At 39.5% G+C, this 18,888-nt stretch overlaps 1 protein-coding gene across 1 annotated transcript in view; it reads left to right on the top strand.

Annotated features, from left to right (window-relative positions):
• The window catches only part of shank3a (SH3 and multiple ankyrin repeat domains 3a), a gene marked incomplete at both ends in the record, with an annotated part of 329,579 nt that overhangs the window by 48,191 nt on the left and 262,500 nt on the right, over positions 1-18,888 (top strand). Inside the window, one exon of the mRNA XM_079825457.1 lies at positions 11,837-12,040. Within this exon, the coding sequence (XP_079681583.1) occupies positions 11,837-12,040 (204 nt within the window). The remainder of the gene's footprint in view (positions 1-11,836; positions 12,041-18,888) is intronic.

Below are 18,888 nucleotides of genomic sequence, written 5' to 3'. Positions count from 1 at the left end.
AAGACCAGAGAGCTGTGTAAGGACAACAGGGATAAAATTGTAGACCTGCACACGGCTGGGATGGGCTACAGGACAATAGGCAAGCAGCTTGGTGAGAAGGCAACAACTGTTGGCGCAAATTATTTTATTAGAAAATGGAAGAAGTTCAAGATTACGTCAATCTCCCTCGGTCTGGGGCACCATGCAAGATCTCACCTTGTGGGGCATCAATGATCATTAGGAAGGTGAGGGATCAGCCCAGAACTACACGGCAGGACCTGGTCAATGACCTGAAGACAGCTGGGACCACAGTCTCAAAGAAAACCATTAGTAACACACTACGCCGTCATGGATTAAAATCCTGCAGCGCATGCAAGGTCCCCCTGCTCAAGCCAGCGCATGTCCAGGCTCGTCTGAAGTTTGCCAATGACCATCTGGATGATCCAGAGGAGGAATGGGAGAAGGTCATGTGGTCTGATGAGTGGTCTAAACTCCACTCGCCGTGTTTGGAGGAAGAAGAAGGACGAGTACAACCCCAAGAACACCATCCCAACCGTGAAGCATGGAGGTGGAAACATCATTCTTTGGGGATGCTTTTCTGCAAAGGGGACATGACGACTGCATCGTATTGAAGGGAGGATGGATGGGGCCATGTATCGCGAGATCTTGGCCAACAACCTCCTTGCCTCAGTAAGAGCATTGAAGATGGGTCGTGGCTGGGTCTTCCAGCATGACAACTACCCGAAACACACAGCCAGGGCAACAGGAGTGGCTCTGTAAGAAGCGTCTCAAGGTCCTGGAGTGGCCAAGCCAGTCTCCAGACCTGAACCCAATATAAAATCTTTGGAGGGAGCTGGAAGTCTGTATTGCCCAGTGACAGCCCCGAAACCTGAAGGATCTGGAGAAGGTCTGTGTGGAGGAGTGGGCCAAAATCCCTGCTGCAGTGTGTGCAAACCTGGTCAAGAACTACAGGAAACATATGATCTCTGTAATTGCAAACAAAGGTTTCTGTACCGAATATTAAGTTCTGCTTTTCTGATGTATCAAATACTTATGTCATGCAATAAAATGTAAATTAATTACTTAAAAATCATATAATGTGATTTTCTGGATTTTTGTTTTAGATTCCGTCACTTACACAGTTGAAGAGCACCTATGATACAAATTACAGACATGCTTTGTAAGTGGGCAAACCTGCAAAATCGGCAGTGTATCAAATTCTTGTTCTCCCCACTGAATATATATCAGCCTGTTATATGTGTGTGTGTATCTTAATTCACCTATAAGGAGAGGGGGATTTGTGAAAAGAGGGAGTTTATCTGCATATGTTTTCCACTCCCCTCTCTCTCTCTCTCTCTCTCTCTCTCTCTCTGCAGTAAATCGTGTTCAGTGAACTTATTCATTTGAAGCAGTGCGGTCTTCCTCCAATGAAACACCTCACACCAGTGCATTCAATTTACCATTGATATCCATTCACCTGTTACACAAACACATATGAAACTGGTCTGGAAACGAAACTGGTAATCGTTCTGGGTTTACTGGAAGAATTTAATTTGATCATAAGTAAATTCAGCATTATCCAGTGTGGCCAAAAGCTATTATATCTGAATATTTCATTATATTTAATTATGTAGGCGAGATCAAGGTATGGAGGCTTATGGGATAGTTTTCGGGCTGTAGTTGTGTTTAGTGTTGCTTATACTGTTTTGTGTTAAATTATCCTTGTTCTGTTGAAGATATTTCTGTCATAGTAAACATAGGTGCAATATAGTGCAGATACTGTACCAACAGAATCTGGGAGAAAGTTACTTGATTTTAACTGTTACTTCCCCTCTGCTGTCTTTGCTCAAATGTTTTAAAATAGGATTAAATATGATAAATATACAAGGTCACTTCCAGCATCATATGCGAGTGCTTTTACAACTCAAAAATTTAAATCACAAATGCAGTGAGGCATTGAATGCGAGCTAATGTTTTTTGAGACTTAAACTCTATTTAAGATTATGCCTATTATATATAAGTGAGACTAGGGATCTTTTAGTTGTCACTCGGGGTCCATCTTGAGCCGATCCTCTCAAAGAGCTCTGGAGAGCATTAATTTCCCACAGTTAATCACTTAACATCACGTTTTGAAATACTAATTGTGATGTTTTTGCAGTATATGGTCGGTCTGTTTACTGAGAAATTCTAGATCATTATTTATGGGCAGAGACTGTGGCAACATTCTATTTTAAACCTGTATAATAAAATTATTATTATTATAAAGATATTTATGCATATTTATACTTAATGCACTGATGCCTACAACAGACATAATAATCAGTTGTAAGTTCTCATTAATAATTGTACCTAGTTATGTGTTTATGCTTTTATATATTTTTTTTATTATTCCTCAAAAGAGTTTTATGCACAAGTACACAGTGTTTTGGCAATTTATGTGCATGTGTTGTGTGCAAAACGTGATGTGTTTGTGTGCACCTGCATGTGTGTGACAGTGATGGACTGACCCTGTCTCATTCTCCAGATGTGGTTTATATCTCTATTCTACGTTCCTCTGGAGACCTGCTGAAAACCAGCCTGCTTACCAAAGCCCTATTGAGCAAATCCACAGTGTTTTCTGGCCAAACAGAGTCATTGTGCGCGGCTGTATGCATCCAGCTCAATCAATGCATTGTTAGGAATCTCTCTCTCCTAAACTGATGCCAAATTGCCAATAGAGGCCTGTTACGAATTTCCTCAGGCTAATGCTATGAGCATTAGTCCATGAGTTCAGGGAATCACATCAGCACTGCTGCATTGTCGGAACAGCGCTGCCGATATGGGTGGGGAGTATTTGGGGACGAGTACATTTTGAGTACAAATGAATCTATGTTGGATTTCTAATTTCTGGCTAAAGTATGGACAGGGAGAATAATGAAAAGCCTTGTTTGGTTATTTGTAAAGCAAAGTATAAATCTCTAGTTTTGTTCTAAAATCTAGCGAGCCCCTTAGGCAGCATTCCCTGATTCAAAGGGTGTTCCAAACAGCAGCAAAATGATCTTCCCCTTCGAGATGACTTATTTGGTCCGAATTAAAGCCTGTCCTTGGCAATCTAAGGAAGTTGTGCAGAGGCAGTCCCAGAATGCATTGCATCATCCTCATCATGAAATGTTCAGTCAATGCTTAAACATACCAATAAAAACAGACATTTAATTAAAAATGAACTATGACACAGTCCCAAGTCCTTCACTAGTGACTATTCTGGTTTGTGATGTAAAAGTAGACAAGGAAATATATTCATAAAGTTCAGAGAATCATTAATAATGACTGTGTGTGTGTGTGTGTGTGTGTGTGTGTGTGTGTGTGTGTGTGTGTGTGTGTGTGTGTGTGTGTGTGTGTGTGTGTGTGTGTGTGTGTGTGTGTGGGCATGTTTTTGTGAAATATCAGGACACAAATGTGTATAATGACATGGGTATGACATAGGTATTACAAAAAGAGGGTGAAATATGAGGACGTTCCCCATGTCCTCACTTTTCAAAATGCTTATAAATCACACAGAACAAGTTTTTTTTCACAGAAAGTGAACTGCACAGTCTCCTGTGAGGGCTAGGTTTAGGGGCAGGGGCAGTGTAAGGGGATAGAAAATACGGTTTGCACGGTATAAAAACCATTACGCCTATGGAATGTCCTCACATTTCACAAAAACAAACATGTGTGTGTGTGTGTGTGTGTGTGTGTGTGTGTGTGTGTGTTTATATTTATATATATATTATGGATGCCACAGTTCTCAATATAATATTGAACCGTTCGGTACGGCATTCACGGTTCAATACGCGCTTGTGAATTGCGTTTTTTTCGGTTTTGCATTGAATTAATTATTTTTCTACAAATTCTATAATTTACCTCCATCCCAATACTGAACAACGCGACATACATTCACATCACACGTTAGTGGTAGAGTTATACTCACGGAACACTATAGATATTCACAATCAAGAAAGTTCATTATTTGCATGCGTTTTAAAGCCTTGCCGTCTCATTCGCGTGCGCGGTTTCAACATGCGCTTTTCTGAGCGTGCGCACTAAACGCCTGTCAAACACGTGATTACTGAACTAAGTAGTCGTCTTACTGCGCTAATACTGTCAAATACACACAAGGTTAACATAAACACAGTCGGTTATGTCTAAAGTGAAAGTAAAATCGGCGTGTCTGTATATTAGATGCACAGAGGTCTTAAATTGACAGCAGTGCAGCAGTGAACACGCTGTCCTTAAAGGGGTCCTATAATGCCATTTTTGTACAAGTTAATATGATTCTTTAGTGTCTAAATGAAAAGTTTTTAATATACTTTAAGTAAAAATTCTCATTAGTATTGTAAGAAAACACTCATTTTACCTGGTCAAAAACAGCTCTGTTTTCAGCAAGCCATTTCAGTGCATGTGACTTTAAATGATAATGAGCTTTGCTCACCCCGCCCCTCTGTTCTGTGGCGCGTTTTGACACAACACACGTGGAGTGTTGCCTTGACAACAGTTGAGGGTATGTTTTGGAGAAATGGCAACGGGAGTCTCTGAGGACACAATTTGAACCAGAGTCGGACCTGGAACAAGATGACGGCCCCAACGAAGTTCGACAATAAGGTTTCTGACGTTTATAACGTTTCTGAATGGTTGGTTAACGTAATGTCACTTTGATCTATCTTTGTACTGGCAGGGTAGCGTTAGCGTAGTGAGATACGAATGCTATGTGTTTACTGATGTATACGTTAGTTCATTGTTACCACGTTAACTCTATAACCAGCGTACACAGTTTGTAATAACCATAACGCGTTGTTCATTATAAACATAATGATTATGAAGTATATTGAGAACGTCATACATTGAAAGCATGCCGTAATGTAACTTACCCTGTAAACTTTAGCCGCATTCATCATGAAGCGTGCAAGCGATTTGCAAAGATTAATATAAAGGTTAATAAAACGTTACACTCACTTCTTCCTGAGGTGCAGCAGGAACCTCAGCGGAAAGACAGCACGTTTTTTCTCAATAAAGAATCCTGCTGAAAAACCTATCCAAGTTCTCCTGGTCTCTACTTCAAGAAACAACAGAAGTTCACAACAGAAGGTGCCGTGACCCGGAAAGAGTTCCAGCTTCCTCACCTGAAATCCAGATTGAAACTTCAAGCTCAAAGATCTGCCTACGTTCCAGACTGGAATCCAGATCGAAACTTCCAGCTGAACAAAGATTTCCAGACCGAATGTTTCTCTTAACCAAGGGTTGTGGTGAGTGCTGCTCTATCCAAAAGAACCTTAAAGACCAGTACAAATTTGTTTTCCTCTGCGCTGCCAGGGAAGAGTTAACGGACAGCTGTAGGGTTTGGTTAACTAAGTTATCCTCTAAAAAGTTTGTTTAGAGATGAAAGTTATCCTCTGTTTTCAGGCAGAAGAGATTAGCCTCACAAGCTAATAATTGTTCTGTTTTAAATAGGGAAGATTAGCATTTAGTTAATATTTGTGTTACCCTCTAAAAAAGTTTGTTTTTAGAGATGAGTCATCCTCTGTTTCAAGCAGGGAAGTTGTTTGCCTCTTCATAGAGAAGATTAGCACTACGTGCTAATAATTGTTTTGCCTCTGTTTTTAGGCAGGGAAGATTAACATTTAGTTAATATTTGTGTTGTCCTCTGTTTCGCCAAATAAAGTTAACAATAGTTGAGCTGTGTTAACAAGTTTGTTGATCAGAGAAGTCAGTGTTTGTGAGTGTGTGGTAACAAAGAAATGATCAGAGAAGTCAGTGTTTGTGAGTGTGTGGTAACAAAGAAATTCAAAAAATGTTTAGAAAGAATGCTAGACTGACCCCCACAACTGAAAAAGGTGGTCTCGCAGCTCCTTTGTGGACAGACAGTGATTTCAAATCACTTAGGAGTGCAGATTAATTTAATTGTCACAGAGAAAGTTAGACAAAAACTAACTCAGAAATAGGAGATCCATCCAGACAAGAATTGGTCGATTGATGAATGTAAAAAAGTTTTAGGAGCATGTATTCGCAAGAACAATGTGAAAGGCATTATTTGTTGTCACAGAGAATTTGGTTTAGCGCTAGCTAGACAACAGTCTCAGTGTATCTCAGAGCTAGAGAAACAGAACAAAGAGCTCTCTGCTAAAGTAGCTTCTTTGACTAAGAAATTGAACCTCAACAAAGCTGTAGAGAAAACTGATGTGAATGAAGTTAGTCAGACTGATAACGTTTATCCTGACTTGCAAGCTTTCTTTGAAACAGATGTAGCCATTCAATCAGTATCTGATGTGCCTGTTGATTCAGTGAAATTTAGCTTCACATCCCCGAACATTGTTTTACAGCGTGCACCAGTCATGAACCCATCCTCATGTACGTCTGCAATGACTGAAGTTTTGTTAGAGGATGAAATGACTCATGATTGTGTTACGCTTACATACGCAGCTACGAATGAAATAGCAGAAACTCCCATTGAGAATGCAGAATTGGAGTTGTTTGTTGATGGTTCAGCGCAAATGATTGAAGGTAACAGTACAGCAGCTGCAGTGTTGTGTCAGGGAAGGAAAACCTGGAGTCATGTGTCACACTGTAAAGTTGTTCCCCCACCAACAGGGATAGGATAGGACACGGACCAGTGAGGAGCCCAGGAAAGAATTGAATGCAATAAGCATTCGGGGGCCAACCCTGCGGTGAAGATTCCCTCGTAGGCATTCCCACACTAGTCCATCCTTACCTCACTGTTTCTTTAGGTGTCACAGGAATTAAGAAATAGGGAAAGAAGAAACAACAATAGCAGACTCTGATTGAACAGATGAGACAACCCTGATGTTTGCTGTCTTTTAGAACAAAAACTGCTCTGTTGTCTTTTGTTTTCGTTCTTAATCTGTGCAGATACCACTTGAAGGCTGTCCCCAGACCCATACGCACGCACTTTCTCACCTGCGTATGAAGCCACAACCTCTGAAGGACAACTAGACCCACTACGGAGTCAACTGTCACGAAAGAAAAAATACACAACGCAGAGAATGATCTACGGGAACTTCAGTCTTCCATCAACATGATCAAGATTGCCTTGCTACTACTCATCATGGACATCGCACAAAGTGTAGACTCCAGAATCAACATATTCTTAGAGCTGATGTGATATGTCAAGAAACACCTTGTTTGCTGGAAAGAACGTTTGCATGCCACACCTGCCTTCAGTAGGAGCTGGAATCCCATGGGTGGCACATGATGGGAGGAACGTCTGTATATAACATCCTGCTCAGCCAATTCAATGGCAGGTGCACCCTGGTTGCTCTCCTACCACCAACAAAGAAGATGGCTGCATTCAAGGACTCACTTATGCACAAACATGGTGGTCAAGGACTCTTGAACAAAATCCAACAAGACATTCTTGATCTTTCAGCAAAATTACATCAGATGACTGAAGATAATTCTTCATGGTTCAGAAACCTTTAAAGGTCCCATGGCATGAAATTTTCATTTTATGAGGTTTTTCAACATTAATATGAGTTCCCCTAGCCTGAATATTGTCCCCAAGTGGATAGAAATTTTGATCGGTGTAAACCCGAGTTCTGGCTGTCTTTCTCTGCCTTTGAGAAAATGACAGGCCAGACTAGCCAATCCTGAAGTCTCCTGGTTTGACGTCCAAGTAGGAACGGTTACCTCCCTTTCCTCCGCCCAGAGAATCTGGCACGCCCATGCAAGCGCTCGAGAGATCATTGCTTGTGAACGAGTGAATGCTGGCAGTTTCTCAGTGTTTGAATGTACAAATGAAAACAGAAGTCTTTTTTCAGTTCCTTCTGATCTGTGATCAGTGATTTCTGATGTGTAGCTAATTATTTATTATTCGTGCACACAATGCGGCTTCTCTCTCTCCCGACAGAACGGTGTTTTCGTGTTTTCTATCTTGTGAGTCAGTGTTTTTGTACGTCCTCGTCGCGTCTATCGGTTCTAAAATGATTTGTGAGTTAAAATGAGTTTCTGCTCAACATCGGCAGAGTAACATCTTTAGAGAGAAACCTCACACACGCCGAAGCTCGGGCTGCACTGGCCGGTGGCCTTCAACATCCCCGACCCCCAGTACTGCATCTGGCCCACAGCGGAGGCACCAAACGCGGCGTGAGATTAAGCAGAAGGGGGGTAAGCGTGAGCATATCCGGGCTAGCCAGCCTAGCCCCACAATAAACTGGATTACATTCGATTACTGCTGTTGTGTCTTTGTTTGCGCTGTGTACTCAATGCGCGTCACTGACGCTTTTATTTTATTTTAAAAATAATGCTATTATCAACACTTACTTTTAACTCGTTCATCTCGACAGCTGTAATGGTACTTTGCATGTGTTTCAAAGTTGGTAATAATGATGAAGACGGACTCGGTGTGACTGGGACTCGTGTTTATTCAGAACTCTCAGATACAAACACAATAAACTCGCGCTGACTGACAGCGCTCTCATAACTCAGTAGTTACTATAAATAACTTTGTTAGCAATCGCTGAGCTCCATCTCTGGTACATTAGTGATGTCCGGTTCGCGAACAATCTTTCTTTTGAACCAGTTCTTTTTAGTGAACCGAATCGGTTCACCAAATTGGACTGAATCGTTCTAAACGGTTCGCGTCTCCAGTCAGCGCTGATCCATAATTTACTAAAGTTACTAACTTTCTGACATGAGTGACAGTCCCTCCGACTAGAAATAGACTAATAACCTGAAGTATATGCTGTAACTACAACAGTTCAGACATGCTGAGAACTGATGTGAAGTGAACTCAGGTCCATCCGTCTCTCTGGCAGCAGCTCGTGCCTGCTCGTGCCTCGTAGACCTCGTTAAACCACGCCCCCTCAACTCATTTAAAATGCAAAGATGTCAGCCAATCACAACAGTGGGCGTTTTTACTGAAGTCTCACAGCAGACACGCCTTTTGAAGCAGGGCATTCAGCCACAGGGCAAACAGCAGTATAGAAAAAAATGCCTTTTATTTCTAAATTATGACATTTTATGATGTAAAAGTCATACTAACAATATAAGTACACCTCAGGAAACATTATAAAATAATAGAAAAATGCCATGCCATGGGACCTTTAAGGTCAACAAAGGACTCACAAGGACTGTTCCAACCACAAAAGAATATTACCCGTACGAACTTCACGGACCCTAGTGGCATGTGTGTTTCTGTGTCAACATGTCATTCGTCACTACAGACAATCAACACAGAGAAAGTGATATGTGCCTGTAACTTTTTCCAAGTTACATGACTAGACGATGGGGCTTATGCTAAAAAACATAAGCTACAGAATGGACTGATGAAGGTTTAAATTTGTATTATGTAAGTTATTACAACTCCCAAAGGGGGGATTGTTGGATTACGAATGTATACATTGTTATATATAGGTTCCAATGTAATAGAATATAACTGAAAACATTATCTATATTTGTGTTTTACATTTGTAAGTAAACTTGAGGAAATTCTAAGGAGATTACGTCAGGCTGTGTAAGTGATTGAGACATTAAGTCTTTTGTCTTTATGCACTTCCTGACTATTTACCATGACAAGTTTAGAGCAATACTGCCTGAGTGATTGGATTAGCATCTATGCATTTGAATGACACTGTTATGCTGATTGAATTACGGCTGATGAGACAGGAATGTTTGGGGTGTGTCTCTATTTTCCTATGTCTCCTCCCCTGCTGTATAATCCCTCCCCTTGAAATGTATATAAAATATTTCAACTGGCTTTAGTCAGACTTGGAACCTCAGCGGAAAGACAGCACGTTTTTTCTCAATAAAGAATCCTGCTGAAAAACCTATCCAAGTTCTCCTGGTCTCTACTTCAAGAAACAACAGAAGTTCACAACAGAGTTAATCGATTGACAGCACTAATATATACAGTATATGAAATAAATGGCGAATGCTTAATGTTACGATAAGTGTGATGTGTTAATCACAAAACAAGAGTGTGATTAATCGTGATTTTAAAAAAAATCGATTGACAACCCTAATATATATACTCACAGTGGTTTGCGAAAGTATTCAAACCCCTTTGTTTGAATACATTCACAAGCCACTGTACATACACACAATTATAGTTTTCTTCATTTGTGAAAATATGCAAATACACTTGGCCCAACCTAAATTGATTCTTGGCTCTGCTTTTACTGATGATTTTTAGCATTTAGTTTGTGGTGTCTATAGGTTCTTGTCAGAAAGAAGAATATGTGTGACGTTAGATTATTTTTTTTATTGGATTGAAGCAACAGTTCCATATGCATGTTGAATAAAGTGTTGTCGTCTGGCAGCGGTCCGGTTTACCTCTTGTTCTGAGTTTAAATAGAGCTGAATGTGCTCCATTTGCCTGACAGTGTGAGCGAAGATAAACATAGAAAAGAGTGATGAAATTTAAGATTGAAAATCAAGAGGAACGACCACAGCGGAGGCTGTTGTTATCCCCGGGAAAACAGAATGAAACGCTGGCTTAACTTCGGGGGAATTCTGCACACAATTACAAGTTTCTGAGACGCTTTTCTTTTTATGTTTGAGTGTGTGTGTGTGTGTGTGTGTGTGTGTGTGTGTGTGTGTGTGTGTGTGTGTGTGTGTGTGTGTGTGTGTGTGTGTGTGTGTGTGTGTGTGTGTGTGTGTGTGTGTGTGTGTGTGTGTGAGTGTGTTTCAGACTGATGTCCTCTCTCCTCCCCATCTTTGTCTCCTTAATGCTGGGCTCTCTGGTAAAATAAATGCAGTAGACAAGAGTTCAAAGCTGCATTTGATGTTGTATTTGCTGAGAGGAGAAATGAGCAAAAGCGCTGAAAGCCTCTCTTGCTCCTGCTTTCTCTCTCTGTCTCGGTGGTCTGCTGGTTCTCTGCCTTTAGTCATTTCAGCATTGTGGAAAGGGCAGTGGCCATGTGCTATTAGTTATGGCCTTGGCACAATTTTGTAGAAAATGTACCTAATTCCTGATATATATATATATATATATATATATATATATATATATATATATATATATATATATATATATATAGTTAGTAAGTTGGTATGAGTCGCCACAATTATTCCAAAATATACAAAAGAACACACCGTGGAAAATTAAATGGTATTTTGGGGTTACAGAAACAACAGTTACCTAATGAAACTAGAACTAATGAAACACATGGACACTGATCCTGATTAATAGAATGAGCATCATACATAACACACAAAGTATATGCTACAAATTTTTTTGGTACTTCCATTAATTTCATTAACTAAAATATTGCATGCTAGTAATTTATTTTGCTCTCTCTCTCTATATATATATATATATATTTACTACTATAATAAAAGAACAAAGCCATAAGTCAAGAGATGATGTTACGGTTTACCACAGTTAAAAACAGAGGGTAAAGATTTCGAATAAATGCTGTTTTTCTTTTGAATGTACTATTCATCACATAATTCTGAGAAAAAAAACATCACTGTTTCCACAAAAATATTAAGCATCTGTTTTAAAAATGTATAATAATAAACAGAAATGTTTCTTGAGCACCAAATCAGCATATTAGAATGATTTCTGAAGGATCGTGTGACACTGAAGACTGAAGTAATGATGCTGAATATTAAGCTTTGCATCACAGGAATAAATTACATTTGAAAATATATTACAATACAAAATAAATTATTTTTAATTGAAATAGTATTTTACAATATTGCTGTTTTTACTGTATTTTTGATTGAATAAATCAAGCTTTGGTGAGCATAAGATACTTTTTTTCAAAAACAACATCTTACCAACCCCATACTTTTGAACAATAGTGTATTTATTAGGGAATCTTGGGAATCCATTTTTTTATTTTGTATGACTCATTATGTTCTCATTGTGCTTTTACTGCAGAAATGCATGAAATTTAACGTGGAGTCGCCCATCTGGTTGTCTAAACAACGAATCCTCTGCACACTCAACCAGAGCCTGAAGGATGTGCTAAACTACGGACTCTTCCAGCCTGCGTACAACGGGAAAGCCGGAAAGTTCCTGGATGAGCAGCGGACATTGAAAGAATACCCGCTTCCCGCCATCCCTCCTGTCCCATACCTTGAGGTGAGGGGTTTTCTCTGACCGTACTCATGGAGCAGATCAAAGTCTGTTGTGGCTATGTTGTAAACCATTCCGCTGCACATCCATTTTCTGCTTAGCTCCTTCATTGTTCTCTTTCTACTAGTCTTTCCTATCTCATGTTATCCTCTTAATGGTCTTGTCCTGTGATTGGCTGGGGGAATGTGACACTTGTATTTGATACATCCCATGGTTTTGTTTACACTTTTGGCAAAGTGCTATGCACACAAACATACACACATGAACAGGATTAAGTAAGAGAGGGGTATCGATTGGGATACAGTGTTTGACAGGTGGGGAGATAAAATCACTTCACCATCTTGACCATTGTGCAAATTATTTGACTTTCTAACAGAATTTTGGGCAGTAATTTTCTGTTAGGGTTTGTGCAACTCTTTGTTTTTGGTGCTCCCAGTCCCAGCATAGTTTGCTGACTCCCAAGTACATTAGTTAACATGAACTAACATACTTCCTCAGCATTTATTGATCTTAGTTAATGTTAATTCCAACATTTACTAAAACACTATTAAAATCAAAAATATCTGGTAATATTATAATAGACCTGAGCTAATATGAACTAACAAGGAACAGATTTATTTTTATTAACTAACGTTAACAACGATTAATGAATACTATAACATTTTTTTTGTGCATTATTAGTTAATGCATTAACTAATGTTACACTCTAAAAAATGCTGGGTTGTTTCAACCCAAATTTGGGTCAAATATGGACAAACCCAACCATTGGTTTAAAATTTAAATTTAAGAATTTAATCCAATGGTTGGGTTTCTCCATATTTGACCCAAATTTGGGTTGAAGCAACCCAGCATTTTTTAGAGTGTACCTAGTGGGCAAATTGTTACATTAAATAGAAAGGTCAGTCGGTCAGTGTTGGATATGTATGTTCGAATGGATATATATTTGAGAATACTAAGTAGTTTAAGCCCTACTTAGAGGATCATACCCCCAAATCCCGCCATAATTCACACCCTGGTCTTGAGGCTCACTATATGCACCAATAAAATAAATGCTTGGCTTGCTTACAGTGTGTTCAGCAGATCTCATTTTGGCACCCTGCCTTTCTAAGTATATCTCCATTGTTCTGTCCTCTTCTGTCAGCCTGTGTGGTCAGGAATACTCCGATTATCGCTTCACCTGATTTATCATTCCAATTTTGACTTTTGGGGGACTGTGGAGAGCATTTGAGAGAGAGAGAGAGAGCAAACAAGAGTTGGCTTCTGAAAAATGGTCTCTCCATATTTCGGCTGTGAGCAGATAAATGACAGAAAGAAATCATTTCCTTTATGCAGTTAGGCTCTTTCTGAATTTGTTGCTGCACTAAATTTATTACAAATGTCTCCTAGGTGCCATAAACCATGACAAGCATGAATTAACGTCCCAACCTGTTTGCCATCAGTTAAAGACACACATCTATATTAGCCTTCTAAATAAGTTTGACTCTGTTATAGACATACTGACATAACCTACAACAATAGTATCTATCTTTTGTTCTGTTCTATTGTTCTATCTATTGTTCTCTCATTATATCTCTCATGCTATCTATCTATCTATCGTTCATTCGTTCGTTCGGTTATATCTATTTCATTTTTCATTTTGTGAAAATGAATGAAAAAGAAGTGACTTTGAGTTGTAGCAATGCACTATATCAAATTAAGATATTTTATTATTGTGATTTATATATAAATATGATTTAAAATAATGTAAACTTAATGTCAGCTCATGTCAACTCCAGTGTCAAGTCATCTCCAGTCCACACAAATCACAGCCAATCAGAAAATATCTGATTATTTTACATTTACATTTAATCATTTAGCAGACACTTTTATCCAAAGCTTCTTACAAATGAGGAGAGCAATAGAAGCAATCAGACAAGCAAGGGGGAACAGTATGCAAGTGCTGTAACAAGTCTCAGTTAGTCTAGTGCAGTACACTTTTTTTTTTTTTTATAACATGAACAAACAGAAAAACGAATAGAATAGGTAAGTGCTAGTCTTAATTGGTCAGGTGCTGCTGGAAAAGATGTGTCTTTAGATGTTTTTTGAAAATGGCTACAGACTCGGCTGCTTGAATTGAGATGGGTAGGTCGTTCCACCAGGTGGGAACGGTCCAGGAAAAGGTCAGTGAGAGTGATTTTGTGCATCTCATGTATTGAAAGAGATGTATAGACTAACTCAGGTTAGCATAACAGAAGCTAACATCAAGTAAGTTTTATAATCAATGTGGAGGATATTTTTGGACCAATGAGATTTCTCTGTGGGCGGGGTTAGACAATGCGTTAGAAACAGCAACCAAAAGACCAACAAAACTTGTTGCATTACAGTTGACGTTCCTGGTTAGAACATGAGGATCACAAAGTATCATCCTGTATACATGAAATTTAACTGGCAAATGTTTAACTGGTTAAAGTATAACTTAACTTAAAGTGCCCCTATTATGCCTTTTTAATATTCCCTTTCACGCAGTGTATAATATAGCTGTTTGTGAAATATGAATGTTAACGTTCTGCAAAGTTGTAAAGTCGAAAGTGCACAATAAATAAAGTTATTGTCTCCCAAAAAAAATAATCGACTCTGAACCACCTTAAGGAGTTGTTTATGTTTCGAATATCACTGCGTGATGGTTACTAAAACATTTGCATAATGCCCACCTAGGTTGTACGTTGTCTGCCCGCAAACAACTTGACACACTCACAAACACGTTTTAGAATCATTAAAGGTCCCATGGCATGGCATTTTTCTATTATTTTATAATGTTTCCTGAGGTGTACTTATATTGTTAGTATGATTTTTACATCATAAAATGTCATAATTTAGAAATAAAAGGCATTTTTTCAATACTGCTGTTTGCCCTGTGGCTGAATGCCCTGTTTCAAGAGGCGTGTCTGCTGTGAGACTTCAGTAAAAACGCCCACTGTTGTAATTGGCTGACATCTTTGCATTTGAAATGAGCGGAGGGGGCGTGGTTTCACGAGGTCTACCAGGCACGAGCAGGCACGAGCTGCTGCCAGAGAAACGGATGGACCGGAGTTCACTTCACATCAGTTCTCAGCACGTCTCAGTTCAGTGAACTGTTGTAGTTATTAGAATATACTTCAGGTTATTAGTTTATTTCTAGTTGGAGGGGCTGTCACTCATGTCAGAAAGTTAGCAACTTTAGTAAATTATGGATCAGCGCTGACTCGAGACGTGAACCCTTTAGAACGATTCAGTCCGATTTGGTGAACTGATTCGGTTCACTAAAAAGAACTGGTTCAAAAGAATGATTAGTTCGCGAACCGGACATCACTAATGTACCAGAGACGGAGCGATTGCTAACAAAGTTATTTATAGTAACTACTGATTTGTGAGAGCGCTGTCAGCGCAAGTTTATTGTGTTTGTATCTGAGAGTTCTGAATAAACACGAGTCCCAGTCACACCGAGTCCGTCTTCATCATTATTCTACCAACTTTGTAACACATGCAATGTACCATTACAGCTGTCGAGATGAACGAGTTACAAGTATGTGTTGATTATAGCATTATTTTTAGATATGTTCCAATCAAATGAAAAGCGTCAGTGCATTCATGTATGAGTACACAGCGCAAACAAAGATACAACAGCAGTAATCGAATGTAATCCAGTTTATTGTGGGGAAAGCTGGCTAGCCCGGATATGCTCACGCTTACCCCCCTTCTGCTTAATCTCGCGCCGCGTAAGGCCCCTCCACTGTGGGCCAGATGCAGTACTGGGGGTCGTGATGTTGAAGGCCGACCGGCCAGTGCAGCCCGAGCCTCGACGTGCATGAGGTTTATCTCTAAAGGTATGTGAGTCTGATGATGTTGAGCAGAAACTCATGACTGTATGCACATTTTAGAACAGATAGACGCGACGAGGACGTACAAAACACTGACTCACAAGATAGAAAACACGAAAACACCGTTCTGTCGGGAGAGAGAGAAGCCGCAGTGTGTGCACGAATAATAAATAATTAGCTACACATAAGAAATCACTGATCACAGATCAGAAGGAACTGAAAAAAGACTTCTGTTTTCATTTGTACATCCAAACACTGAGAAACTGCCAGCATTCACTCGTTCACAAGCCATGATCTCTCGAGCGTTTGCATGGGCGTGCCAGATTCTCTGGGTAACCGTTCCTCTTTGGACGTCAAAACAGGAGACTTCAGGATTGGCTAGTCTGGCCTGTCATTTTCTCAAAGGCAGAGAAAGACAGCCAGAACTCGGTTTTACACCGATCAACATTTCTATCCACTTGGGGACAATATTCAGGCTAGGGGAACTCATATTAATGTTGAAATACATCATAAAATGAAAATTTCATGCCATGGGACCTTTAAACAATGTGGTGATGTGCATATTATGACAAAATGAAAGTGTTTTGACCTTTGATGCATGTAAACCTCTTGTAGAAACAAAATTAGAAAACTTTAAAATAGCATAATAGGGGCATTTTAATATGCAGTGTCTAAAGCCGTGGTCGAAGTTTTGGCAGTGACATAAATTTTGTTTCGCAAAGTTTGCTGCTTCAGTTGTTGTGGTATTGATTCTCATTGTTTCTAGATTATTGTGCAGAGTGATCAGATGCATTTGAAATGATTGCAAAAAGCTTTATTGACCAAAGAAAAAAAAACTTCATCACAAAACCCCATATTTCACTGTTTTGTTTTGCCCTGTCACAAACTGACCAGCTAACATCACTTCACTAATCATATCATCAGCATGTGGGAAAAGTGTGAATAAGTCAGGTGAAATCACTCTATCATTCTGATTGGATTATAAGAGCAGACTGTTTGCTATAAAAGAAGGGAAGAAGTGCTTCCAGTCATTGTGTTCTTGTGTTATCAATGGTCACCTCCAAAGACATTCAGCCATCATCGCTTTTCATCAAAATGGCCAAACTTCTTTCAACCACCCACAAACAATTTGTTGATGATCCGTGCATTTTCCAGTTTGATGGAGCATCATGTCAAAGGCAAGAGTGATAATAAAGTGGCTCAGAGATCATTTCATTGAAATTATGGATCCGTGGACAGGCAATTCCCAGAATCTTAATCGCATAGAGAACTTGTGGTCAATCCTCAAAAGGGCAAGTGGACAGAAGCCTACGAAATGTGATCAACTCCAAGCACTAATAAGGCAAGAATGGGCGCCATCAGTCAGAATTTGGCCCAGAATCTGATATCCAGCATGCCAGAGCGAATTACAGAAATTATGAAGAGCAAGGGCCAACAACGTAAATATTGACTCTTTGCATATATAAATATTTTTTTTGCCAATAAAAGCCTTTAAAAGTTATGAAATGATTTTCATTGTTTTCCAGTATACCATAGAAACATGAAAAAAAAATACTGAAGCAACAAACTTTGCGAAACTCTTTTTTGAAAAAAAATTTTTTCACTGCCAATACTTTTGGCCACAGCTGTAGACTCTTTGTCTGGTAAAGGCAAAACTGTCAAATGTGAGTGATATACCATGTGTATAAACAGAAGGAGAGGCGTTGTGTTTGTGGTATGTTTGTGTTTCATCATTTCCCAAAGCAACCTGCTGCACGTGAGTGATCCGCGGTCGTTTATTGTGCTGTCATTGCTCCTGGCAAAGCGTTGGCACGCTTCATATGGCTCAGACCTGTCCCCGCAGTTTAGGCACCATCACTTCACAGCAGAAGGTCCATCGACACACCAGCGGGTCTATAGATCTGCCACATGCTGGCCTCCAAAACTCCCCTAGTGAACAGAGCCCTCGTGGATTTGCTAGATAGACTCATAGATTGAGGGATGGGAGGTATCTGATTGGTCAGATCTTAACGGAGGAGAGCGTTGGCGCTGTGGGTGTTCGCGACGCCCTGCCCTCTTCTCGGGCACGTGGATTTGTGTACAGCTTTCACTTCTGCAGCTCAAAGTCATGGCTGTTTAGCAGTGATGTTTTGCACTATGGTTTTGTAGTTGGTTGGTGTCGTGTTTTGGGATAGATGGCGCTGAGGTGCAGGGCAGAAGAATTTAGGGTTGTGCTGAGAATTATAGTGTCGGCTCACTTGTACTGCTACTGCCCACAGACAGAGAGACGTGTAGCACAACAGCGGGATCATGTGGTGAGTTCTGAGCGTGTAAGATCTATTCCTTCTTGTTGTTTGTGAGCTTTTGACATGCTTTCTGTTTGATCATTGCATTTTGACTTGGTTGTTCCTGAGGCGTTTGTTAATGGTCTTGAGTTTGACAGCAATGGATTACTTTGAGTTTCCAGTCTGCCTCTGAGTTTTTTAAACTTTGCTTTTGTTGTTATGGTTGAAATGCTGTTTTTATCCTCTTCACCTCATAACTCAAGAGGATTGTTTTCAATATCAGTTATCTTGGTATTTCACACAAAGATTTGTACTCACCCATAAACCTGTATGACCTACAGATTGAAATTTAAGTCGTCATTTACTGAAACCAGATGTTCGCCCACCTCTCCTCGATACATTTATGCACATTGAATTATTGAAATTTTGAAGTAGAAAGACTTAATTTAACTAAACTAAAACACTTAAAACACTAACACTTAACCTTGACTTTTAATTATTTTCATTTTATTTATTATATTTATTTATTTAAATCAGTGTTTGAGTTCATAAAAGAGAACAGAATAACCAGTGAATAATGACTTGCAATTTGGTCTGTTTCTTACAGTTAGCACATGAATTCAGAATTCATGGAAATATAGCATAAAAATTGTATGCTCTTCTTCTGAAAGCTCCGGTCTCCATTCATTGAAATTGCATGGAAAAGAGTGACCAACACCTTTTTTCCCAAGACAAAATAGTTGAACAAGTTTGC

Source organism: Gobio gobio (assembly GCF_949357685.1).
Source record: "Gobio gobio genome assembly, chromosome: 9".
Lineage (NCBI taxonomy): Eukaryota > Metazoa > Chordata > Actinopteri > Cypriniformes > Gobionidae > Gobio > Gobio gobio.
This window is presented reverse-complemented; position numbering and strand designations above follow the sequence as displayed.